Source organism: Oncorhynchus clarkii, chromosome 19 (assembly GCF_045791955.1).
Source record: "Oncorhynchus clarkii lewisi isolate Uvic-CL-2024 chromosome 19, UVic_Ocla_1.0, whole genome shotgun sequence".
NCBI lineage: Eukaryota > Metazoa > Chordata > Actinopteri > Salmoniformes > Salmonidae > Oncorhynchus > Oncorhynchus clarkii.
This window is the reverse complement of record NC_092165.1, coordinates 6,989,607-7,017,067: the sequence shown is the minus strand read 5'-3', so window position 1 is coordinate 7,017,067 and position 27,461 is coordinate 6,989,607. Positions and strand designations below refer to the sequence as shown.

Genomic DNA, 27,461 nt, shown 5'->3' with positions numbered 1-27,461 from the left:
CCAGCTCAAGCAGGTCATCAACGTGTCGAGTCAGGACGCCACTAGCGGTTAGAGCGTTGGGACTGTAACCGAAAGGTTGCTTGTTTGAATCCCAGAGCCGGCAAGGTGGAAACATCTGCCGTTCTGCCCTTTAGCAAGGCAGTTAACCTCCCCAACAACATCTGCTCCCCGGGCGCTGATGACGTGGACATGGATTAAGGGAGTCCCAGGCACCTCTCTGATTCAGAAGTGTTGGGTTAAATGCAGAAGACACACTTCAGTTGAATGCATTCAGTATTGCAACTAAATAGATATCTCCTTTCACATTCCACCTTCTGCTCCACAATAACCCATCAATCCACCACACCTGGGAGCAATCACACCTTCTTAAAGATTGTTCTGAACTCTTGTTAGTTAACTAGTTGGGAGTTCTAGTTAGTTAACTAGTTATGAAGTCTGATTAGTTAACTAGTTAGGAGTTCTAGTTAGTTAACTAGCTATGAGCTCTAGTTAGTTAACTAGATATGAGCTCTAGTTAGTTAACTAGCTGTGAGCTCTAGTTAGGTAACTAGCTTTGAGCTATATTTAGTTAAGTAGTTATGAGCTCTAGTTATGCATTGGCTACAACTAGGAGCAAGATTTTTTGTAAATGAACAAGTCACATGGAAAAACTCCTGGCCTGGTGTTTAGTTTGATTGCTTTCACTGTATTATTGACTTGACTGTATTTGTTAACCAGCTAAGTGTGGTCACTGACGTGGAGCTCAGGTGGATTGAGACTGAAAACCGCATGACGAAAGAAATGGAATGGAGGCAATCAGATATATATATATATATATATATATAGAGAGAGAGAGAGAGAGGTAAAGGGAGGTAGAGATAGAAAAAAGGGAGTGAGAGAGAGACCTGGACCTGCTAGAGCAGTACTGCCAGACCTAGACCCTGGCAGTAAACCCCAAAAAGACTCAAGATTTTCCAGAGAAGATCTAGATCTCAGGGAATTAGACCAAAGTTCTCAATTGGTACAAAATATATGGAATACTGCACACACTACAATTACTTAGGTGTCACGTCCTGACCCTAGTTCCTTTTTTATGTCTCAATTTTAGTTTGGTCAGGGCGTGAGTTGGGGTGGGCATTCTATGTTTGTTCTGTGTGTTATCGTTCTATGTGTTTGGCCTGGTATGGTTCCCAATCAGAGCTGTCAATCGTTGTCTCTGATTGAGAACTATACTTAGGTAGCCTGTTCCCACCTGGTGTTTGTGGGTAGTTGTTTTCTGTTTTGTGTTGCTGCACCTTACAGGACTGTTTCGTTTTCGTTTCACTTTCTTTGTTATTTTGTTTAGTGTTTCTGTTCTAATAAATATAACATGAACACTTACCACGCTGCGCATTGGTCCGATCCTTCGTACTCCTCGCCAGAAGAAGAAGATAATCGTTACATTAGGTTTAAAAAATAAGCTCCACTGGACACCTTCATGATGCAGTGAATGAACTGAGATAGAAAGCACGCAGTGCATTCTACACCATTAAAAACAAATTCAAATGGAAAAACCTATTCAAATTTGGCTAAAACTAATTGAATGTGTCATTGAACCAATTGCACTTTATGGCAGTGAGGTGTGGGGTCCACTTGCAAAACAAGATTTCATCAAATGGGACAAACACCCCATTAAAACCCTGCATGCAGAGTTCTGTAAGATTCTCCTACAGGAAAACTACAAGCAAGGCATGCAGGGCAGAATTAGGCCAATGTCTACGAATAATAAAAACTCAAAAAGAGCTATTCAGTTTGGAAACGTCTAAAATACAGTGACTCCCTCTCATATCATTACAAGCCCTGCAATGTCAAGAGCTGAGCAAATTAAAGAGTCCCCTCGTCCAGCTAGTCCTGGGGCTGAGTTCACAAACCTGTTCTACTAACACACTGAAGACTCAGAACCAGAACATCATACTCAATCAGAATAAACCAAATTATAACACAGTCAAAACAAAACTACATTTGTTATTGGGAAACACAAGCAGAAAGCAAAATGCAGTGCTATCTGGCCCTACATCGACACCGTGGCTATTTGGGAGGAAGCAGAGGGCTGTGGGTTGGCAGCGCACTACATTGCTGCCTGCCATTAGGTGAAGGACAGTGTCTGACAGAACAATCAACCCGTACATGTCCTCTATGCTTATTGTTATTGTTCAATGTATGGATATTTTGACCATTGGTTATTGTTGTTACTGTTGTCCCGTTGACAATTTTGATTCTTATTATTTGAATATTGTAAATATCAAAAGTAAGCTTTGGCAATATGTACATTGTTACGTCATGCCAATAAAGCAAATTGAATTGAATTGAGAGAGAGAGAGAGAAAAAAATAGTGAGAGAGAGAGAGAGAACAAGGGAGACAGAGATAGAAAAAAGGGAGTGAGAGAGTGACAGAAAGAGAGGAAGGAAAGTGATATAGTGAGGGAAACGCAGATAAAGAGAGGAGAGAGAGAGTAAAGGGAGACAGAGAGAGAACAGAGGGTTTTGGAAGGAGATATGGATGGATGGAGGGAGTGATCTGAAGTGCTTTTTAAATAGGGGTTAATGCAGGGGGTTCACTTACTTACAGACAGATGCACATGTGGCATTAAGGCTGAGTCGTCTGCTTAGATCACACACACACACACAGAGAGAGAGAGAGAGTGACGCACACACGCACACACAGAGAGAGAGAGAGAGTGACGCACACACGCGCACACACACACGCACACACGCACACACGCACACACACGCACACACGCACACACGCGCACACACGCACACACACACACACACACACACACACACACATACACATACACATACACACACATACACACACACAGAGAGAGTGGCGCACACATACACAAATGCACACATGAGCAAACACACACGCACGTATGATTCATGATTTGGGCATGAATGACCTGAACCATCTCAGTTGGAAAATCATTTTTATTTATTTTTATTTTACCTTTATTTAACTAGGCAAGTCAGTTAAGAACAAATTCTTATTTTCAATGACGTGGGTTAACTGCCTGTTCAGGGGCAGAACGACAGATTTGTACCTTGTCAGCTCGGGGGTTTGAACTTGCAACCTTCCGGTTACTAGTCCAACGCTCTAACCACTAGGCTACCCTGCCGCCCCATTTGAGTGTTTAAATGTTACAAATGTTAAACACGCAAGTGTATACGCATGCGCATGTGTGTGAGTGTGTGTTGGCACGTACGTGTGTGACTGTCTTTGTGTGCCTGCATTGTGTGGATTGACAAACAAATAAATACAAATCTGCAAAATAACAATACACAGGAGTATGGAAATGTAAGAGGATTGGGGACAAATCAAGAGCGACAGAAAGCACCGCTGCAACACAGAAAATAAGGGATTAATAGTGACATGTCACAGAGAGAGAGAGGAGAGGAGAGAGAGAGCGAGAGAGAGAGCGAGAGAGAGAGAGAGAGAGAGAGTGTAGAGGGGAGAGAGAGAGAGAGAGAGAGAGAGAGAGAGAGAGAGAGAGAGGGAGAGAGAGAGGAGAGAGAGAGAGACAGAGAGAGAGAGACAGAGAGAGAGAGAGAGAGACAGAGGGAGAGAGTAGAGGAGAGAGAGAGAGAGTAGAGGAGAGAGAGAGAGAGAGAGAGAGAGAGGAGAGAGAGAGAGAGAGAGAGAGAGAGAGAGAGTGGAGGGATGGAGGGAGGGACAGGTGACAGAGATGTGAGAGATGCTCCACAGATGATCAACAGTGGCAGATGTACAGTGAGAGATATAGATGGAGTGAATAGAAGAACGAGAGTGTGACAGAGAGCGTGACAGATGAGACAGAAAGACATAGAGTGAACAAACAAACGCGAGTGAGAGTGACAGAACCAGTCAGAGAAACCGCATATGAGTGATAGAGGAAGTTAGCCTGATATTTGTGTTAGTTTGTTTAGAAGGATGAGTGAAGCCGGAAGCATCTTACCCCTGGAAGACATCCCTGAAGGAAGGTTGGAGAAAAAGGTAAGAGAGTGTGTGTGTGTCTGTGTGTCTGTGTGTGTGTGTGTGTGTGTGTGTGTGTGTGTGTGTGTGTGTGTGTGTCTGTGTGTGTGTGTGTGTGTGTGTGTGTGTGTGTGTGTGTGTGTGTGTGTGTGTGTGTGTGTCATTTATGAAGTAGAGTCATTTAGACACTCCAATCATATCCATCTCGCGCAAAACAAAGCTCAACGCCTTATTTGAAATGCCAAGCCAATGATTCCATGAAAATGGTCATCTCTGTTAGGGCCATATACCGTGATGGAACATTTCCCATAATGCATTCCGTAATCCTTGTTCGACACTGAATTGTCCTGTGTTTGTGTTTAAAGCTGGAATGTTCATCTGAAACAATAACAAAGTGTACTCCTCGCCCCTGTTTCGCTAAAAAGGGGTTGGTGCTGGAGAAATGTAACTACTCTCAAATTCATAGACAGAGCTATGGATGCAGGGGACTGAGAGTTCATAACATAACAATTATACTTTTAACCATGTTTTGAGGCTGTTTGTTTACAATTATGTTGTTGAAAAACAGAGTAAACAAGCTTACTTTGGGTTCTGATGGGGTAAGACAGTTGAACTGAGCTCATGAGGCATTTCTAAGTTATATTCCTCAACAATCACTGGGTATAAAGTATAACATCACTTTATACATCCCAAAACGTACGTAGAACTTAACGATTAAGAAACATCCTCTTTTTATCCTGTTTTAATGCATGAAATAACTTAGCAACTTCTAGTACAGTAGTATAGTGCCCCATTGTGAATCTTCTAGTACAGTATTATAGTGCCCTATTGTGAGTCTTCTAGTACAGTAGTATAGTGGCCATTTTGTGAGTCTTCTAGTACAGTATTATAGTGCCCCATTGTGAGTCTTCTAGTACAGTATTATAGTGCCCTACTGTGAGTCTTCTAGTACAGTAGTATAGTGCCCTACTGTGAGTCTTCTAGTACAGTAGTATAGTGCCCTACTGTGAGTCTTCTAGTACAGTATTATAGTGCCCCATTGTGAGTATTCTAGTACAGTATTATAGTGCCCTACTGTGAGTCTTCTAGTACAGTAGTATAGTGCCCTACTGTGAGTCTTCTAGTACAGTAGTATAGTGCCCTACTGTGAGTCTTCTAGTACAGTATTATAGTGCCCTATTGTGAGTCTTCTAGTACAGTAGTATAGTGCCCTACTGTGAGTCTTCTAGTACAGTAGTATAGTGCCCTACTGTGAGTCTTCTAGTACAGTATTATAGTGCCCCATTGTAAGTATTCTAGTACAGTAGTATAGTGCCCTACTGTGAGTCTTCTAGTACAGTAGTATAGTGCCCTACTGTGAGTCTTCTAGTACAGTATTATAGTGCCCCATTGTGAGTCTTCTAGTACAGTATTATAGTGCCCCATTGTGAGTCTTCTAGTACAGTATTATAGTGCCCTATTGTGAGTCTTCTAGTACAGTAGTATAGTGCCCTACTGTGAGTCTTCTAGTACAGTAGTATAGTGCCCTACTGTGAGTCTTCTAGTACAGTAGTATAGTGCCCTACTGTGAGTCTTCTAGTACAGTATTATAGTGCCCCATTGTAAGTATTCTAGTACAGTAGTATAGTGCCCTACTGTGAGTCTTCTAGTACAGTAGTATAGTGCCCTACTGTGAGTCTTCTAGTACAGTATTATAGTGCCCCATTGTGAGTCTTCTAGTACAGTATTATAGTGCCCCATTGTGAGTCTTCTAGTACAGTATTATAGTGCCCTATTGTGAGTCTTCTAGTACAGTAGTATAGTGCCCTGCTGTGAGTCTTCTAGTACAGTAGTATAGTGCCCTACTTTGAGTCTTCTAGTACAGTATTATAGTGCCCCATTGTGAGTATTCTAGTACAGTAGTATAGTGCCCTACTGTGAGTCTTCTAGTACAGTAGTATAGTGCCCTACTGTGAGTCTTCTAGTACAGTAGTAAAGTGGCCTATTGTGAGTCTTCACTCACACCTACTACATAACTGGAGGCTATATACTTTCTATATCAGAACATACAGCACTGTCAGTTAACTCTCTGTTTGGGTCCTGTATCAGAACATCAGTTAACTCTCTGTCTGGGTCCTGTATCAGAACATCAGTTAACTCTCTGTCTGGGTCCTGTATCAGAACATCAGTTAACTCTCTGTCTGGGTCCTGTATAAGAACATCAGTTAACTCTCTGTTTGGGTTCTGTATCAGAACATCAGTTAACTCTCTGTGTGCTGTATCAGAACATCAGTTAACTCTCTGTTTGGGTTCTGTATCAGAACATCAGTTAACTCTCTGTTTGGGTCCTGTATAAGAACATCAGTTAACTCTCTGTGTGCTGTATCAGAACATCAGTTAACTCTTTGTTTGGGTCCTGTATAAGAACATCAGTTAACTCTCTGTCTGGGTCCTGTATCAGAACATCAGTTAACACTCTGTTTGGGTCCTGTATCAGAACATCAGTTAACTCTCTGTCTGGGTCCTGTATAAGAACATCAGTTAACTCTCTGTCTGGGTCCTGTATCAGAACATCAATTAACTCTCTGTCTGGGTCCTGTATCAGAACATCAGTTAACTCTCTGTTTGGGTCCTGTATCAGAACATCAGTTAACTCTCTGTCTGGGTCCTGTTTCAGAACATCAGTTAACTCTCTGTCTAGGTCCTGTATAAGAACATCAGTTAACTCTCTGTGTGCTGTATCAGAACATCAGTTAACACTCTGTTTGGGTCCTGTATCAGAACATCAGTTAACTCTCTGTTTGGGTCCTGTATCAGAACATCAGTTAACTCTCTGTTTGGGTCCTGTATCAGAACATCAGTTAACTCTCTGTCTGGGTCCTGTATAAGAACATCAGTTAACTCTCTGTGTGCTGTATCAGAACATCAGTTAACTCTCTGTCTGGGTCCTGTATCAGAACATCAGTTAACTCTCTGTCTGGGTCCTGTATCAGAACATCAGTTAACTCTCTGTGTGCTGTATCAGAACATCAGTTAACACTCTGTTTGGGTCCTGTATCAGAACATCAGTTAACTCTCTGTTTGGGTCCTGTATCAGAACATCAGTTAACACTCTGTTTGGGTCCTGTATCAGAACATCAGTTAACTCTCTGTCTGTGTGCTGTATCAGAACATCAGTTAACTCTCTGTGTGCTGTATCAGAACATCAGTTAACTCTCTGTCTGGGTCCTGTATCAGAACATCAGTTAACTCTCTGTGTGCTGTATCAGAACATCAGTTAACTCTCTGTTTGGGTCCTGTATCAGAACATCAGTTAACTCTCTGTCTGGGTCCTGTATCAGAACATCAGTTAACTCTCTGTCTGGGTCCTGTATCAGAACATCAGTTAACTCTCTGTCTGGGTCCTGTATCAGAACATCAGTTAACTCTCTGTTTGGGTCCTGTATCAGAACATCAGTTAACTCTCTGTCTGGGTCCTGTATCAGAACATCAGTTAACTCTCTGTCTGGGTCCTGTATCAGAACATCAGTTAACTCTCTGTTTGGGTCCTGTATCATAAGGTATCATGAACGTATCTCCATCTCTGTCTGTGTGTCTTTACCCAAGACACATACAGGTCAACATTCGTCTGTCTTTGTCTCTTTCTCCAGGACAGATGTGCTATCTTAATTTGACCCTGCTTCTCGCAGCAGAAAACCAATCCTGCAGCAACAGGAAATGTATTAGTTAATGGACATGTGTAGGGATTGATACATTTCAGTGGAAATTACAAACTTTAGAAGCCTCTTAAAACCTTGAATACAGTACAATTTGCATTTTGCTGAGCAGGAAAATGATCTGGGACAACAGAATGATCAAATTAAGGTAGCACATCTGTATATTCTAACATCTCAGTCTGAGCGTCTTTACCTAGGACATACACTGTATCCTAACCATCTCTTTATCTCCCCATCTGAGCATCTTTACCTAGGACATACACTGTATCCTAACCATCTCTTTATCTCCCCATCTGAGCATCTTTACCTAGGACATACACTGTATCCTGATTCACATACGTCTCTGTCTGTCTGTCAGGGCTCCATCAAGAAGAAGATAGAGAAGTTGAGGAGATGGAGCTCCTGCAGCATAAAGAGGCCTTCTAAGAAGACTAAGACCAGAAGTCTGTCCACCGCTACAGAGGCACCAGAGGAGACCTGGGGGCTCAAGACCCCCGAGAGGAGGAGGCTCAAACCCATCATCGCCTCCGTCTTCGGACAGGTATAATACTGGGACAGGTGGAGCGACTCAACTGTTAGAGTCTTTACCGGTGGGAGTCCTTACCTGGGGGAGTACTTACCTGAGAAAGTCCTATCCTGTTAGAGTCTTTACCTGGGGAAGTCTTTACCTGGGGAAGTCCTTACCTGGGTGAGTCCTTACCTGGGGGAGTCTTTACCTGGAGAAGTCCTTACCTGGGGGAGTCCTTACCTGGGGAAGTCCTTACCTGGGGAAGTCCTTACCTGGGGGAGTCCTTACCTGGAGGAGTCTTTACCTGGGGAGTGCTTACCCGAGGAAGTCCTTACCTGGGGGATTCTTTACCTGGGGTGTCCATACCTGGGGGAGTCCTTACCTGGGGGAGTCCTTAACTGGGGGAGTCTTTACCTGGGGAGTCCTTACCTGGGGGAGTCCTTACCTGGGGGAGTCCTTACCTGGGGGAGTCCTTACCTGAGAAAGTCCTTTCCTGTTAGAGTCTTTACCTGGGGATCTCTTTACCTTGGGAAGTCCTTACCTGGGGAAGTCCTTACCTGAGGGAGTCTTTACCTGGGGAAGTCCTTACCTGGGGGACTCCTTACCTGGGGAAGTCCTTACCTGGGGGAGTCTTTACCTGGGGAGTGCTTACCCGAGGAAGTCCTTACCTGGGGGAGTCTTTACCTGGGGAGTCCATACCTGGGGGAGTCCTTACCTGGGGGAGTCCTTACCTGGTGGAGTCCTTACCTGGGGAAGTCTTTACCTGGGGGAGTCTTTACTTGGGGAGTCCTTACCCGAGGGAGTCCTTACCTGGGGGAGTCCTTACCTGAGGAAGTCCTTACCTGGGGGAGTCCTTACCTGGGGGAATCCTTACCTGGGGGAGTCCTTACCTGAGTAAATCCTTACCTGGGAGAGTCCTTACATGGGGAAGTCCTTAACTGGGGGAGTCCTTACCTGGGGGAGTCCTTACCTGGGAGAGTCCTTACCTGGGGAATTCCTTACCTGGGGGAGTCTTTTCCTGGGAGAGTCCTTACCTGGGGGAGTCCTTACCTACAGATGGCATTCCCTGAGGAAGTCCTTACCTGGGGGAGTCCTTACCTTGGGGAGTCCTTACCTACAGTCCTCCTTACCTGCAAGAGTCCTTACTTGGGGGAGTTCTTACCTGGGGAGACTTTACCTTAGGGAGTTCTTACTTGGGGGAGTCTTTACCTGGGGGAATCATTACCTGGGGGAGTCTTTACACGAGGGAGTCCATACCTGGGGGAGTCTTTACCCGAGGGAGTCCTTACCTGGGGGAGTCTTTACCTGGGGGAATCCTTACCTGGGGGAGTCTTTACCTGAGGGAATCCTTACCTTGGGGAGTCTTTATCTGGGGGAATCTGTACCTGGGGGAGTCTTTATCTGGGGGAATCTGTACCTGGGGGAGTCCTTACCTGGGAGAGTCCTTACCTGGAGAAGTATTTTCCTGGAGGAGTCCTTACCTGGGGGAGTCCTTACCTGGGGGAGTCCTTACCTACAGACGTCCTTACCTGAGGGGGAGTCTTTACCTGGGGGAATCCTTACCTGGGGGAGTCCTTACCTGAGGAAGTCCTTACCTGGGGGAGTCCTTACCTGGGGGAGTCCTTGCCTTGGGGAGTCCTTGCCTGGGGGAGTCCTTACCTGGGGGAGTCCTTACCTGGGAGAGTCCTTACCTGGGGAATTCCTTACCTGGGGGAGTCTTTTCCTGGGAGAGTCCTTACCTGGGGGAGTCCTTACCTACAGATGGCATTCCCTGAGGAAGTCCTTACCTGGGGGAGTCCTTACCTTGGGGAGTCCTTACCTACAGTCCTCCTTACCTGCAAGAGTCCTTACTTGGGGGAGTTCTTACCTGGGGAGACTTTACCTTAGGGAGTTCTTACTTGGGGGAGTCTTTACCTGGGGGAATCATTACCTGGGGGAGTCTTTACACGAGGGAGTCCATACCTGGGGGAGTCTTTACCCGAGGGAGTCCTTACCTGGGGGAGTCTTTACCTGGGGGAATCCTTACCTGGGGGAGTCTTTACCTGAGGGAATCCTTACCTTGGGGAGTCTTTATCTGGGGGAATCTGTACCTGGGGGAGTCTTTATCTGGGGGAATCTGTACCTGGGGGAGTCCTTACCTGGGAGAGTCCTTACCTGGAGAAGTATTTTCCTGGAGGAGTCCTTACCTGGGGGAGTCCTTACCTGGGGGAGTCCTTACCTACAGACGTCCTTACCTGAGGGGGAGTCTTTACCTGGGGGAATCCTTACCTGGGGGAGTCCTTACCTGAGGAAGTCCTTACCTGGGGGAGTCCTTACCTGGGGGAGTCCTTGCCTTGGGGAGTCCTTGCCTGGGGGAGTCCTTACCTGGGGGAGTCCTTACCTGGGGGAGTCCTTACCTGGGGAAGTCCTTACCTAGGGGAGTCTTTTCCTGGGAGAGTCCTTACCTGGGGGAGTCCTTACCTACAGATGGCATTGCCTGAGGAAGTCCTTACCTTGGGGAGTCCTTACCTACAGACCTCCTTACCTGCGAGCGTCCTTACTTGGGGGAGTTCTTACTTGGTGTAGTCTTTACCTGGGGGAATCCTTACCTGTTGGAGTCTACCTGAGGGAGTGCTAGCCTGGCAGAGTACTTGTCAAGGCATTTAGTTGTAGGTCACTTGACTTGTGAGAGTCCTTATACGTCTGTGACATCTTTACTGTTGGTCTGTCTCTGTAACTTTGGGTTTCTTTACTTGTGACTTATTCCAGTCTGGTTTCATGTGGTTGCATAGAAAAGTAGTTGGAGCACTCTTCTGTGATAATATTAAATGAGAGAAGACACTCACACACAAATAACAATTGTTTAGTCTGTTCAAACACTTTTCCTGGGTTTAGTTCTCAGATGTGGAGTACCTTCACCAAGACCAGAGACATAGTACAAGAGAACGAGAGCTACAGAGAGAGAGAAGAGAGGAGAGAGAGAGGAAAAGAGAGAGAGAGAGAGGAGAGAGAAGAGAGAGGAGAGAGAAGAGAGAAGAGAGAGAGGAAAGGAGAGAAGAGAGAGAGAGAGGAGTGAGAGAGAGAGGAGTGAGAGAGAGAGAGAGAGAGAGAGAGAGAGTGGAGAGAGTGAGGAAAAGAGAGAGAGAGGAGAAAGAGAGAAGAGAGAGAAGAGCGAGAGGAGTGAGAGAGAGAGAGAGAGAGGAGTGAGAGAGAGAGAGACAGAGAGAGAGGAGAGAGAGAGAGAGAGAGAGAGAGAGAGAGTGAGAGAGAGAGAGACAGAGAGAGAGAGAGAGAGAGAGAGAGAGAGAGAGAGAGAGAGAGAGAGAGAGAGAGAGAGAGAGAGAGAGAGTGAATGAAAAGAGAGGGAGGAGAGCAATAAAGAGACGGGGAAATAAAGAGAAAGAGAAGAGAGAATGAATGTCAGTGTTCCTGACCCATTGTTCCCTGGGCCAAGTTTTTCTGCAGGATTAAATGCATTGAAAAATTATGAATAGAACAGGCGTCCTCATTGAAGTCAATGATACGACCGATCCATTAATTCTATTTCTAATCATCTAATCCTATCAGTGACCTCTTGTTCTCAGGGCATAGTGAGTCAGACAAAAGTAATCACCCCAGAGTTGGGATGCCGCTAAATCAGACCTAATCAAACGCTCCCCGCACCCAACTGCCAGATTGGGAAAAAGCTGCAGCAATAAAACAATTCTGATTATGACACCAGGGTTGACCTTACGTAAGGAAGTGTAGTTATCTTATGTAAGCACTGTTCTTAGGGTTTATAGGCAGAGAAAGCATTATAGTGTTTATAGACATGGGAAGCAGTATAGTGTTTATAGACAGAGGAAGCAGTATAGTGTTTATAGACAGAGGAAGCAGTATAGTGTTTATAGACAGAGGAAGCAGTATAGTGTTTATAGGCAGAGGAAGCAGTATTGTGTTTATAGGCATGGGAAGCAGTATAGTGTTTATAGACAGAGGAAGCAGTATAGTGTTTATAGACAGAGGAAGCAGTATTGTGTTTATAGGCATGGGAAGCAGTATAGTGTTTATAGACAGAGGAAGCAGTATTGTGTTTATAGACATGGGAAGCAGTATAGTGTTTATAGACAGAGGAAGCAGTATAGTGTTTATAGACAGAGGAAGCAGTATAGTGTTTATAGACAGAGGAAGCAGTATAGTGTTTATAGACAGAGGAAGCAGTATAGTGTTTATAGACAGAGGAAGCAGTATAGTGTTTATAGAAGTGTATTGTTTATAGATAGAGGAAGCAGTATAGTGTTTATAGACAGAGGAAGCAGTATAGTGTTTATAGACAGAGGAAGCAGTATAGTGTTTATAGACAGAGGAAGCAGTATAGTGTTTATAGACAGAGGAAGCAGTATAGTGTTTATAGACAGAGGAAGCAGTATAGTGTTTATAGACAGAGGAAGCAGTATAGTGTTTATAGACAGAGGAAGCAGTATAGTGTTTATAGACAGAGGAAGCAGTATAGTGTTTATAGACAGAGGAAGCAGTATAGTGTTTATAGACAGAGGAAGCAGTATTGTGTTTATAGACAGAGGAAGCAGTATAGTGTTTATAGACAGAGGAAGCAGTGTATTGTTTATAGATAGAGGAAGCAGTATAGTGTTTATAGAGAGTGTAGCAGAGCAGCATAGATAGTAGGATTGATTGTTCAAATCAAATCAAATGTATTTGTCACATACACATGGTTAGCAGATGTTAATGCGAGTGTAGTGAAATGCTTGTGCTTCTAGTTCCGACCATGCAGTAATATCTAACAAGTAATCTAACCTAACAATTTCACAACAACTATCTTATACACACAAGTGTAAAGGAATGAATAAGAATATGTACATAAAAATGTATGAATGAGTGATGGCCGAATGGCATAGGCAAGATGCATTAGATGGTACAGAGTACAGTATGTACATATGAAAGAATAATGTAGGGTATGTAAACATTATATAAAGTGGAATTGTTTAAAGTGGCTAGTGATACATTTATTACATACATTTTTCCATTATTAAAGTGGCTAGATATTAAGTCAGTATGTTGGCAGCAGCCACTCAATGTTAGTGGTGGCTGTTTAACAGTCTGATGCCTTTGAGATAGAAGCTGTTTTTCAGTCTCTCGGTCCCTGCTTTGATGCACCTGTACTGACCTCACCTTCTGGATGATATCGGGGTGAACAGGCAGTGGCTCGGGTGGTTGTTGTCCTTGATGATCTTCTTGGCCTTCCTGTGACATCGGGTGGTGTAGGTGTCCTGGAGGGCAGGTAGTTTTCCCCCGGTGATGCGTTGTGCAGACCTCACTACCCTCTGGAGAGCCTTACGGTTGTGGGCGGAGCAGTTGCCGTACCAGACGGTGATACAGCCCGACAGGATGCTCTCGATTGCGCATCTGTAAAGTTTGTCAGTGTTTTTGGTGAGAAGCCGAATTTCTTCAGCCTCCTGAGGTTGAAGAAGCGCTGCTGCGCCTTCTTCACCACGCTGTCTGTGTGGGTGGACCATTTCAGTTTGTCCGTGATGTGTACGCAGAGGAACTTAAAACTTTCCACCCTCTCCACTACTGTCCCGTCGATGTGGATAGGGGGCTGCTCCCTCTGCTGTTTCCTGAAGTCCACGATCATCTCCTTTGTTTTGTTGACATTGAGTGTGAGGTTATTATCCTGACACCACACTCTGAGGGCCCTCACCTCCTCCCTGTAGGCCGTCTCGTCATTGTTGGTAATCAAGCCTACCACTGTAGTGTCGTCTGCAAACTTGATGATTGAGTTGGAAGCGTGCATGGCTACGCAGTCATGGGTGAACAGGGAGTACAGGAGAGGGCTGAGAACTCACCCTTGTGGGGCCCCTGTGTTGAGGATCTTCAGGACCCAGTTGCACAAGGCGGGGTCGAGACTGGGATATGTTTTCCGCAAAGCGTCGAACCATAACATTGATGAATACGCTGATTCGGTGAGCGAGTTTATTTGCAAGTGTGGTGATGTCGGTGATGTTGTACCCACAGCGTCTATCAAAACATTCCCCAACCAGAAACCGTGGATTGATGGCAGCATTCGTGCAAAACTGAAAGTGCGAACCACTGCTTTTAATCAGGGCAAGGTGACCGGAAACATGACCGAATACATACAGAGTAGCTTTTCCCACCGCAAGACAATCAAACAAGCTAAGCGTCAGTATAGAGACAAAGTAGAGTCGCAATTCAACGGCTCAGACACGAGAGGTATGTGGCAGGGTCTACAGTCAATCACGGACTACAAAAGAAAAACCAGCCCCGTCGCGGACCACAATGTCTTGCTCCCAAACAAACTAAACAACTTCTTTGCTCGCTTTGAGGTCAATACAGTGCCACTGACACGGTCCTCTACCAAAACCTGCATGCTCTTCTTCTCTGCAGCCAACATGAGTAAAATATTTAAACATTTCAACCCTCGCAAGGCTGCAGGCCCAGACGGCATCACTAGTCGCGTCCTCAGAGCATGCGCAGACCAGCTGGCTGGTGTGTTTATGGACATATTCAATCAATCCTTATCCCAGTCTGCTGTTCCCACATGCTTCAAGATGGCCACCATTATTCTTGTCCCCAAGAAAGCTAAGGTAACTGAATTAAATGACTACCACCCCGTAGCACTCTTTAAGAGACTAGTCAAGGACCATATCACCTCCACCCTACCTGACACCCTAGACCCACTCCAATTTGTTTACCGCCCCAATAGGTCCACAGACGACCCAATCGCAACCACACTGCACACTGCCCTAACCTATCTGGGCAAGAGGAATACCTATGTGAGAATGCTGTTCATCAACTACAGCTCAGCATTTAACACCATAGTACCCTCCAAACTCGTCATTAGCTCAGCATTTAACACCATAGTACCCTCCAAACTCGTCATTAGCTCAGCATTTAACACCATAGTACCCTCCAAACTCGTCATTAGCTCAGCATTTAACACCATAGTACCCTCCAAACTCGTCATGAAGCAACATCTTTCTGTTGTAACCGCTGTTCATCAGCCCTTCATGTTAACACACCGTACACTGAGAAACAACAGATTAGGTGGTGGAGGAAATAAACCATAATGCTTTGACCATGAAAAATAAAGCTTTGAATTAAATACAATGTCAATGTTCAATGTTCAATGTTCAATGTTCACTAATGTTCAATGTTCACTAATGTTCAATGTTCACCTGAAGTAGGTGGAACAGAAGATGAGATGAATGCGAGACACTGGAAGAGAGAGAGGAGAGAGAGAGAAAAAGAGGGAGGGAGAGAGAGAATGAGAGAAAGGGGGAGAGAGAGCGAGAGAAAGAGGGGAAACAGTCATTATATTAATCGAACATGTCCACAGATGTCTTGCTGACTCATTTGACTCCGACTGCAGTACCATTATGTTACAACATTTACAGGACTACATAAGACTCCCCATATATCATCAGGAGTCATGTAGAGAATAGACAGGGTTCTCACTGAGTCACTGTAGTTATTTAACACTTCCAGACCTAATAGGGTGACACACACATAAACAGACAGAGAGAGAGAGAGAGAGAGAGAGAGAGATGGACAGTTGTCATTGATACTACGACTCCTGAGACTTCTCCTGAATGGATACAATGCTAGGGGCCTGCCAGCAATACTGACAATCAGACTGAATGGTACCATTGAAGGTGTGTTGTTATGGTAACAGTCATGGTTCCAGATTAGTGTTTTAGTGAGGGCTAGGAGAGTGTCTCAAATGGCACCCTGTTCCCTACATAATGCACTACTTTGAAGGAGATCCCATAGGGCTGATGGTCAAAATGTGTGCACTATGTAGGGAATATGGTGCCATTTGGGACTCAAGGGGGGTCAGTATGGATTTACAGCAACAACAAACAAAAAACATTCCAAAACATGAATTCCTAAGGGGATTTCTACCTCAACCCCCTGTAGTTCTGATTTCCTTAAAGGTGATTTCTACCTCAACCCCCTGTAGTTCTGATTTCCTTAAAGGTGATTTCTACCTCAACCCCCTGTAGTTCTGATTTCCTTAAAGGTGATTTCTAGCTCAACCCCCTGTAGTTCTGATTTCCTTAAAGGGGATTTCTACCTCAACCCCCTGTAGTTCTGATTTCCTTAAAGGGGATTTCTACCTCAACCCCCTGTAGTTCTGATTTCCTTAAAGGGTGATTTCTATCTTTCATTCTTTCCTTCTGCCTGTTGCTCTGCAAGTCATTGATCTCCATGGCAACAGAGCTATTGACAGAAGGACAAAAACAACAAAAATTATCAGAAAAGTTTTACATTGACATTTTTGTAATTTAGTAGACGCTGTTATCCATAGAGACTTAAAGGAGCAATTAGGGTTAAGTGCCTTGCTCATGGTCACTGATTTTCCACCTAGTTGGCTCCGGGATTCAAACACTCTCAACCGCTAGGCTTCCTGCTGCCCTGGGATGAGGGAGAGGTGAAAAAGGGAAGATAGATTGATTGGGAATCATTGAGAGGGATGGAGGGATGGAGGGAGGGTTATGGTGGTGAAATTAAACCACTCAGAGGATAAAATGATGCCTTTACAGACAGATTCACTCTCAGATGAGACTAGAAGGTGGTTAAAGACTCGTCTTAGGACCTAGCATAGGAAAAACTACAGGAAATAGTTCAAAATAATACTTAAGAAAAACTACAGGAAATAGTTCAAAATAACACTTAGGAAAAACTACAGGAAATAGTTCAAAATAACACTTAGGAAAAACTACAGGAAATAGTTCAAAATAACACTTAGGAAACACTACATGAAAAGTAACATTAAGAAAGGAGATGGTTCAAATCGAGTCGATTGACACACGTGTCTGTTTAAGCTGGAGATATCTAACACGATGGGGTTCTCTGTTTGCTCTAAGACCCGGGACGGGACTCGTCTGAAGGTAACCTGAAGGTAACCCAGTACCGGGTCAAAAAATACATGGAAGTAACACAAAAAAGGAGATAACTGTGTGTCCAAAAAATAAATATACACAGTATTTCCTGAGCTTTCTTATGTCTCAAAGATATAGGACAGACACTTCAAAATGTTATGATTCATTTTTGTACTGTTTGTTTTGCCTTTTCATGAATGTGTTAATTAATTTGTTTCTCTGGACTACTGTAGTAAAGGCCAATTTCCATAGCTGTGGGAAGTAAGGGTGCTGAAGGTGCTGTAAAAATAAGATAAATCATAGATATATACAGTGGGTAGAAATAGTATTTGATATACTGCCGATTTTGCAGGTTTTCCTACTTACAAAGCATGTAGAGGTCTGTAATTTTTTATCATAGGTACACTTCAACTGTGAGAGACGGAATCTAAAACAAAAATCCAGAAAATCACATTGTATGATTTTTAAGTAATTACAGTGCCTTGCGAAAGTATTCGGCCCCCTTGAACTTTGCGACCTTTTGCCAAATTTCAGGCTACAAACATAAAGATATAAAACTGTATTTTTTTGTGAAGAATCAACAACAAGTGGGACACAATCATGAAGTGGAACGACATTTATTGGATATTTCAAACTTTTTTAACAAATCAAAAACTGAAAAATTGGGCGTGCAAAATTATTCAGCCCCTTTACTTTCAGTGCAGCAAACTCTCTCCAGAAGTTCAGTGAGGATCTCTGAATGATCCAATGTTGACCTAAATGACTAATGATGATAAATACAATCCACCTGTGTGTAATCAAGTCTCCGTATAAATGCACCTGCACTGTGATAGTCTCAGAGGTCCGTTAAAAGCGCAGAGAGCATCATGAAGAACAAGGAACACACCAGGCAGGTCCGAGATACTGTTGTGAAGAAGTTTAAAGCCGGATTTGAATACAAAAAGATTTCCCAAGCTTTAAACATCCCAAGGAGCACTGTGCAAGCGATAATATTGAAATGGAAGGAGTATCAGACCACTGCAAATCTACCAAGACCTGGCCGTCCCTCTAAACTTTCAGCTCATACAAGGAGAAGACTGATCAGAGATGCAGCCAAGAGGCCCGTGATCACTCTGGATGAACTGCAGAGATCTACAGCTGAGGTGGGAGACTCTGTCCATAGGACAACAATCAGTCGTATATTGCACAAATCTGGCCTTTATGGAAGAGTGGCAGGAAGAAAGCCATTTCTTAAAGATATCCATAAAAAAGTGTCGTTTAAAGTTTGCCACAAGCCACCTGGGAGACACACCAAACATGTGGAAGAAGGTGCTCTGGTCAGATCTTTTTGGCAACAATGCAAAACGTTATGTTTGGCGTAAAAGCAACACAGCTGAACACACCATCCCCACTGTCAAACATGGTGGTGGCAGCATCATGGTTTGGGCCTGCTTTTCTTCAGCAGGGACAGGGAAGATGGTTAAAATTGATGGGAAGATGGATGGAGCCAAATACAGGACCATTCTGGAAGAAAACCTGATGGAGTCTGCAAAAGACCTGAGACTGGGACGGAGATTTGTCTTCCAACAAGACAATGATCCAAAACATAAAGCAAAATCTACAATGGAATGGTTCAAAAATAAACATATCCAGGTGTTAGAATGGCCAAGTCAAAGTCCAGACCTGAATCCAATCGAGAATCTGTGGAAAAAAACTGAAAACTGCTGTTCACAAATGCTCTCCATCCAACCTCACTGAGCTCGAGCTGTTTTGCAAGGAGGAATGGGAAAAAATTTCAGTCTCTCGATGTGCAAAACTGATAGAGACATACCCCAAGCGACTTACAGCTGTAATCGCAGCAAATTGTGGCGCTACAAAGTATTATTAACTTAAGGGGGCTGAATAATTTTGCACGCCCAATTTTTCAGTTTTTGATTTGTTAAAAAAGTTTGAAATATCCAATAAATGTCGTTCCACTTCATGATTGTGTCCCACTTGTTGTTGATTCTTCACAAAAAAATACAGTTTTATATCTTTATGTTTGAAGCCTGAAATGTGGCAAAAGGTCGCAAAGTTCAAGGGGCCCGAATACTTTCGCAAGGCACTGTAATTTGCATTTTATGAGGAAGGTGAGGGATCAGCCCAGAACTACACGGCAGGACCTGGTCAATGACCCGAAGAGAGCTGGGACCACAGTCTGTTTTAGATGCTGTCTCTCACAGTGGAAGTGTACAGTGAATCAAATACTTGTTCTCCCCACTGTATATATAGACAGACAGTTCAAACAAGCTGAGCTGATCTGACATAGTCGTTTGACAGCTGTCATACAGAATATAAGTGATTATCTCTCTCTATTTCTCTATCCCTCCCTCCCTCTCTCTCACTGTCTTTCTAGCCCACTGTCTTTCTCTCTGGTCTCGCTCTCCTTCTGTCATTGTGGCCCTATTGTAATCCATTCCAATCATTCTAGAACATACCAGACAACGCAAATCTCATATACAGCAGATGAAGAAAACACAATCACACTACACACTACAGGTCTATAGGAAATTATGGAGAGCGTGGGAGTATCAATGGGAAATATGAAACAATCCAGTGAGAGAGAGTGAGAGAGAGTGAGAGAGAGTGAGAGTGAGAGAGAGAAATAGAGAGTGAGAGATAGACATAGAGAGAGCGAGTGAGACGGAGATAGAAGAGATAAGAAGAGATAGAAAGACAGGAAGAGACATCATTGTTAAAGTAACAGACTAGATCAGGGGTACGTAACCCTGTACCAGGAGTGCTGCAGGAACTGCAGGGTTTTCTTCCAGCTAGGCTTCACACCTGACCAACTGAGCTAATTGATCAAACCTGCCCAGAGTGTACAAAGCTATACATGCATGTACCTACTACACATACAAGAACCAACACAATATATATATATAATGATGGTATCTTCTGTGATGACAATCTAAAACCTGTCAACTTCCATATGAACAAGCAACGACATGCTGCTGCTGCTGTTGGCCTCAATTGTTGATGTAGTGTAGAACTATAATATGTGTGTGAGTGTTTATTTGTTTCACAGTTCATTCTGAGATATCTGATGCCTGGATATGTGTACTAGAGAGAGGGGAGAGGTAGGAGAGTAGGAGAGGAGGAGAGCAAGGAGAGGAGGAGAGAGGAGAGGAAAGGAAGGAGATGAGGAGAGAGAGGAGAGGTAGAAGAGAGAGGAGAGGAAGGAAAGGAGGAGATAGAGGAGAGGAGGAGAGAGCGAAGAGGAGGAGAGAGGGAAAAGGAAGGAGAGGAAGAGAGAGGAGAGGAGGAGAGGAAACCAAGGAGGAGAGGAAACCAAGGAGGAGAGAGAGGAGAGTGAGGAGAGGAGGAGAGAGAGGAAACGAAGGAGAGGAGGAAAGGAAGGAGAAGAGGAGAGATGAGAGAGAGGAGAGAAGGAGAGAGAGGAAAGGAAGGAGAGGATGAGCGAGAGGAGAGGAAGAGAGGAAACCAAGGAGAGGAGGAGAGAGAGGAAACGAAGGAGAAGAGGAGAGAGAGGAGAGAGAGGAGAGGAGGAGAGGAGGAGAGGAAACGAAGGAGAGGAGGAGAGAGAGGAGAGAGGGAGATAGAGGAAAGGGAGGAGAGAGAGGAGAGAAGGAGAGGGGAGAGAGAAGAGGTAGGAGAGAGAGGAGAGGAGGAAAGAGGGGAGAGAATGAGAGAGGGGAGAGAGGAGAGGAGGAGAGAGGGGAGAGAAGAGGAGGAGAGAGAGGAGAGGAGGAAAGAGAGGAGAGGATGAAAGAGAGGAGAGGAGGAAAGAGAGGAGAGGAGGAAAGATCGGGGAGATGTATCTTGCAGTGGAAAATATACAAATGTGTCTTTTGATGGAAAACCCATGAGACAGATGAACTAGTGAATGAATCAGTGTTGCGTGAGTCAGTAGGACTAGACAGATGATGACTAGATGTTACAACAGATGACACACACACAACACATCAGACTATTGCATTTAACTTGATTAAAGTTCCGCTCAACCTTCAAGAGGCTCAGAGGAAAGGGTCAGGAAGCAGTCACACACGCAGACAGACGCAGGCTCACACACGTAAGAACACACACACGTAGTTACGCAAGCACACACACACACAGACCCAAGCTCTCTGTCTCTCTCTCTCTCACACACACACACACACACACACACACACACACACACACACACACACACACACACACACACACACACACACACACACACACACACACACACACACACACACACACACACACACACCTCTGTGCCTTTCCAGAGCATTGTGATCCAGAGTCCAGGTTAAGCCAGGGTCAGGATGGCCTGTCTTCTGAACACCATCATAAAGTTGTTGACTCTGCGACATGAGATTGTTTCTTCCCTCTCTCCTGTCATCCTACTATGTCTAAGCCTGCGTCCCAAACTGGCACCCTATTCCCTACATAGTGGACGACTATTGGGCCCTGGTTAAAAGTAGTGCACTATATAGGGAATAGGGATGCCTTTTGGGATACAACCTAAGAGATCTGTTGTGTTTAATGCCGTTGAAAAGAGGAGACAATCACATTTCCTCTGCTGTTTGATCCGGGGTTACATGTGTTGTTACTTGACTGTAGGTTTATTCCTCAGCTGTGAACACAACATGACATCACACCGAGGAGTCAGAGGACTATGGTTTTACATGTGAATTTCTCTGCTGTTTGCTGAATGTGGACTTTCTTTCCCTGTTCTGTATGAAGCCCTTCAGTTATCAGACATGGTCATTCAGGGGTCGTTCCACGTTCCCTTTCGTCTCCCTTTGATATTTTAAGTAGAAATGATGCACCAATATTGAATTTTAAAATCTTGTTATATTAATTGAAGTGCACTTTAACACAGACCACATGGAGAATTTAATCAATCAGATTTTCTTCTACGAATACAGACTTGCTCCGTGCACCTCTGTGAACTCTAGGAACATTTTAACCCACCGAACCCTGACGTTTCTCCAAGTTTTCAGCATCATTGTAAAGCCCTATTTATTTGTTGCTTTGAGAAAGTAACTTCTGAATATGATTATTTATTTGATGTGATTAGTGATTCATTTACATCTGTCTCTCATTTTAAAATCAACACCGTCTACGTGAACTGAACTCTCCTTTTAATACGGTGAAACTGTTCTCTTTCTTTTCAAAAGAAACCAGAAACCATCGTGGTAAAGCAGGCGAGCTGGTTCTACCCTTCCTGGTCATTTTCTGGTGTGTTGTTTGGTGGAGTGTCCACCTGTAACCCATTAGATAGAGAGGAAGGCTTGAACAATTTAACAAAGAAGAGACACATATTGGGTTCAGTTGTCACTCCCTGTTGCACACAACACGCTTCCATTCCTCCTGTCACTAGGAGATTTAAGGCAGATGAAATCGTCAACTCTGTAACGGTCAACCCTGTTTACGGTCAACCCTGTTACGGTCAACCCTGTTACAGTCAACCCTGTTACGGTCAATACTGTTACGGTCAACCCTGTTACGGTCAACCCTGTTACAGTCAACCCTGTTACGGTCAATACTGTTACGGTCAACCCTGTTACGGTCAACCCTGTTCCAGTCAACCCTGTTCCAGTCAACCCTGTTACAGTTAACCCTGTTACGGTCAACCCTGTTACGGTCAACCCTGTTACGGTCAACCCTGTTACGGTCAACCCTGTTACAGTCAACCCTGTTACGGTCAACCCTGTTACAGTCAACCCTGTTCCAGTCAACCCTGTTCCAGTCAACCCTGTTACAGTCAACCCTGTTACAGTCAACCCTGTTTACGGTCAACCCTGTTACGGTCAACCCTGTTACAGTCAACCCTGTTACGGTCAATACTGTTACGGTCAACCCTGTTACGGTCAACCCTGTTACAGTCAACCCTGTTACGGTCAATACTGTTACGGTCAACCCTGTTACGGTCAACCCTGTTCCAGTCAACCCTGTTCCAGTCAACCCTGTTACAGTCAACCCTGTTACGGTCAACCCTGTTACGGTCAACCCTGTTACGGTCAACCCTGTTACAGTCAACCCTGTTACAGTCAACCCTGTTACAGTCAACCCTGTTACGGTCAACCCTGGTACGGTCAACCCTGTTACGGTCAACCCTGTTACGGTCAACCCTGTTACAGTCAACCCTGTTACAGTCAACCCTGTCACAGTCAACCCTGTTACGGTCAACCCTGTTACGGTCAACCCTGTTACGGTCAACCCTGTTACAGTCAACCCTGTTACAGTCAACCCTGTTACAGTCAACCCTGTTATTTTATTTGACACTTACTCTAGTCATGTTTTTAGTTAACCTCTTTACAGTGGAGGCTGCTGTGGGGAGGACGGCTCATGATAAAGGCAGGAAACCATGTGTTGGATGATGTTGATGCCTTTACACTTATTCCTCTCCAGCCATTACCACGTGATCATCCTCCCTAATTAAGGTGCCACCAGCCTCCTGTGGCTCTTTATGACACAATGTTACAATTAAATCTGATCTAAAGTGTTTTTTGAGACCAAAAAGTTACAATTCTCAAAAGGTCCTGAACTAGTGCCACTTTGTTTACATACTCATCTCATATGTATATACTGTACTCGATACCATCTACTGTATCTTGCCTATGCTGCTCTGTACCATCACTCATTCATATATCCTTATGTACATATTCTTTATCCCCTTACACTGTGTACAAGACAGTAGTTTTGGAATTGTTAGTTAGATTACTTGTTGGTTATTACTGCATTGTCGGAACTAGAAGCACAAGCATTTCGCTACACTCGCATTAACATCTGCTAACCATCTGTATGTGACAAATAAAATTTAATTTGATTTGATTTGATTAGTGCAACCATCCTCATAATACAAAAAAAAGTACCATCTTTATTTCAGGTAGGCTACCCTAAGAATGGGTCAACCGGAGGAAGACATGTATATAAATTGCTCAACAGCATTCACTATGATCTGACAGAGCTGGCCTAGTTGGAACCCAAGCCTGCACACTCAGTGGTCCTCAACCGGAGAGTCAGACGGTGACCATTGATCTTCTGATTGTGTTAGACTGCCATCTAGTGAGGATTCTCTAGAATGACTGCCTCTAGTCGTCTAGATTGAGTACTGCAGCCTCTCATGCAAAACTGGGCTTGGTGCTGTAGTTAGTGTTGGGACGTTCCATTGCAGTTTGCTATAGATTGATACAGAGAGGGGGAGAGGGAGGGAGGGAGCTCTATCAAAATATGGAGATACAGAATACAGGAAGGGAGAGAGAGGCAGAGAGAGAGAGAGGGAGACAGAGGGAGTGATAGAGGGAGAGAGAAGTGACAAGGGGGTGAGAGAGAAGAAAGAGAGAGGGGGTGATACAAAGAGCGATAGAACGAGAGAGAGAGATACAGAGGGAGACAGGGAGTGATAGAGGCAGAGAGAGAGAGAGAGAGAGAGAGAGAGAGAGAAAGAGAGAGAGAGAGAGAGAGAGAGAGAGAGAGAAGAAAGAGAGAGGGGGTGATACGAAGAGCAATAGAACAAGACAGAGAGATACAGAGGGAGGAGTGTGTGTGATTGCCCTTCCAATATGACAATAGGTATTAGTGCTGTGGTGCCCAGCTCTACTCTAATGGCCTGGACACACAGCTACTCTCTACTGTAGTCACCACACTGCTGGTGGAGCAAACACACACACAAACACTTTCAGCACAAACTCACACTTACGCAAATTACATTTAGGAGGAAAAAAATTGACAATTTCTCAAATGATCATAATGTACAACTTGAACATATTCCAGCAGCAATTTCAGGGCTTATTTGATCATGAAGATATGAAGTACATAATCGTTTTTCATAATACAACTATTACATCATAATTCACTGTGACATTTTCACCCTCATATTCTTCATCCATTTCTCATAATGCTGATACCATCTGTCTCATTTGTGCCAGAATCTTCTTCCCAATCATCCACGGCAAAACGAGACAATGTTGGCTTCTAACTGTTACTTGACATTCTAACTGTTCCTAGACATTCTAACTATTCCTAGACATTCTAACTGTTCCTAGGCATTCTAACGGTTCCTTAACATTCTAAATGTTCCTAGACATTCTAACTGTTCCTAGACATTCTAACTGTTCCTAGACATTCTAACGGTTCCTAAACATTCTAAATGTTCCTAGACATTCTAACTGTTCCTAGACATTCTAACTGTTCCTAGACATTCTAACTGTTCCAAGACATTCTAAATGTTCCTAGACATTCTAACTGTTCCTAGACATTCTAACTGTTCCTAGACATTCTAACTGTTCCTAGACATTCTAACTGTTCCTAGACATTCTAACTATTCCTAGACATTCTAAATGTTCCTAGACATTCGAACTGTTCCTAGACATTCTAACTGTTCCTAGACATTCTAAATGTTCCTAGACATTCTAACTGTTCCTAGACATTCTAACTGTTCCTAGACATTCTAACTATTCCTAGACATTCTAAATGTTCCTAGACATTCAAACTGTTCCTAGACATTCTAACTGTTCCTAGACATTCTAACTGTTCCTAGACATTCTAAATGTTCCTAGACATTCTAACTGTTCCTAGACATTCTAACTGTTCCTAGACATTCTAACTGTTCCTAGACATTCTAACTGTTCCTAGACATTCTAACTGTTCCTAGACATTCTAACTATTCCTAGACATTCTAAATGTTCCTAGACATTCGAACTGTTCCTAGACATTCTAACTGTTCCTAGACATTCTAAATGTTCCTAGACATTCTAACTGTTCCTAGACATTCTAACTGTTCCTAGACATTCTAACTATTCCTAGACATTCTAAATGTTCCTAGACATTCGAACTGTTCCTAGACATTCTAACTGTTCCTAGACATTCTAACTGTTCCTAGACATTCTAAACGTTCCTTGATATTGCATTCTAAATGTTCTAAAGCAGGAGTCTCATGTAACCCCTGCTTTAAGCAGTATTTAAACTGTATTACTACGCTGGCTGTTTAAATCCAAGCAATGCCTTTATCTTCTGTTGGAACCCAAGTCCTGCTGGGTAGATCCACACAGAAAGAACAGCTGGCCAAGAACCCAAAACATCTGCAAGAGGAGAATATAGAAATAGAATGGATAGAATAAAAATGAGGTGTGAGGTTGACCATGAGGTTAGATTTGAACAGTTAGGAGGCAAAATGAGATGTGAGATTGACCATGAGGTTAGATTTTAACAGTGAGGAGGCAAAATGAGGTGTGAGGTTGACCATGAGGTTAGATTTTAACAGTTAGGAGGCAACATGAGATGTGAGATTGACCATGAGGTTAGATTTTAACAGTGAGGAGGCAAAATTAGATGTGAGATTGACCATGAGGTTAGATTTTAACAGTTAGGAGGCAAAATGAGATGTGAGATTGACCATGAGGTTAGATTTTAACAGTGAGGAGGCAAAATGAGGTATGAGATTGACCATGAGGTGAGATTTTAACAGTTAGGAGGCAAAATGAGATGTGAGATTGACCATGAGGTTAGATTTTAACAGTGAGGAGGCAAAATGAGGTGTAAGGTTGACCATGAGGTTAGATTTTAACAGTGAGGAGGCATAGGAGGAAGATGTGCTTTATCTTGCCATTGTGAGGCTTTTTATTTGCTAAGTGAGGATAAATGAGCCGGGGAACTGTACAATTACTTACAAAATCAAATAGGACGATGAACAGAAAGGCAGGTCTAATAAACTGACATGATTAACATAAAACTCTAACAGAAGACCACCAGGGCTTCATTTCCTGTAAAGCCAGCAGCATGCCACCCTGTTATATGTCTGTCTTGCCTGTCTCTCTCAAACAATGGCTTGCTTCTTGTAGCAATACCCATTACCCAGAATGCATCGCAAACCCTACTAATTACCTAATTGACAATCAACTTCAATGACGGTATGAAAATGGAACACAAACACATTCAGGTCATAAACATACATGTTACCACCAAACCACACTTTCAATAATGGTGTTCACATGATTTAAAACAACAAAATTCGTCCCCCGGGAATAAGCTACTACCACAATAACCCTTACCGTAAAAACCCTTACCGTAAAAACCCTTACCGTAAAAACCCTTGCCTCCATTTGACGTCACAACTATGAGCAGGAAATGGACCAAACCCACTTGCATCAATGAGTCAATAAAAGATAATCCTCGACATTTATTTTGTTCTACTATACCTGGACCTTGTGATCTCCCTTTCCTCTTTCTGACATCTCCTCTCTATCGCTCCCTTTCCTCTTTCTGACATCTCCTCCTCTCTAACCCTCCCTTTCCTCTTTCTGGCATCTCCTCCTCTCTATCCCTCCCTTTCCTCTTTCTGGCATCTCCTCCTCTCTAACCCTCCCTTTCCTCTTTCTGGCATCTCCTCTCTATCCCTCCCTTTCCTCTTTCTGACATCTCCTCTCTATCGC

The 27,461-nt window shown here is 43.8% G+C and overlaps 1 protein-coding gene across 1 annotated transcript in view; it reads left to right on the top strand.

Annotated features, from left to right (window-relative positions):
- Positions 1–3,896: 3,896 nt before the first annotated feature.
- Positions 3,897–27,461, top strand: part of LOC139374100 (calcium-binding protein 2-like) — a 46,022-nt gene continuing 22,457 nt past the window's right edge. Inside the window, exons 1-2 of the mRNA XM_071115091.1 lie at positions 3,897–3,994; positions 8,027–8,209. Coding sequence (XP_070971192.1) covers positions 3,932–3,994; positions 8,027–8,209 — 246 coding nt within the window. The 5' untranslated portion in view covers positions 3,897–3,931. The remainder of the gene's footprint in view (positions 3,995–8,026; positions 8,210–27,461) is intronic.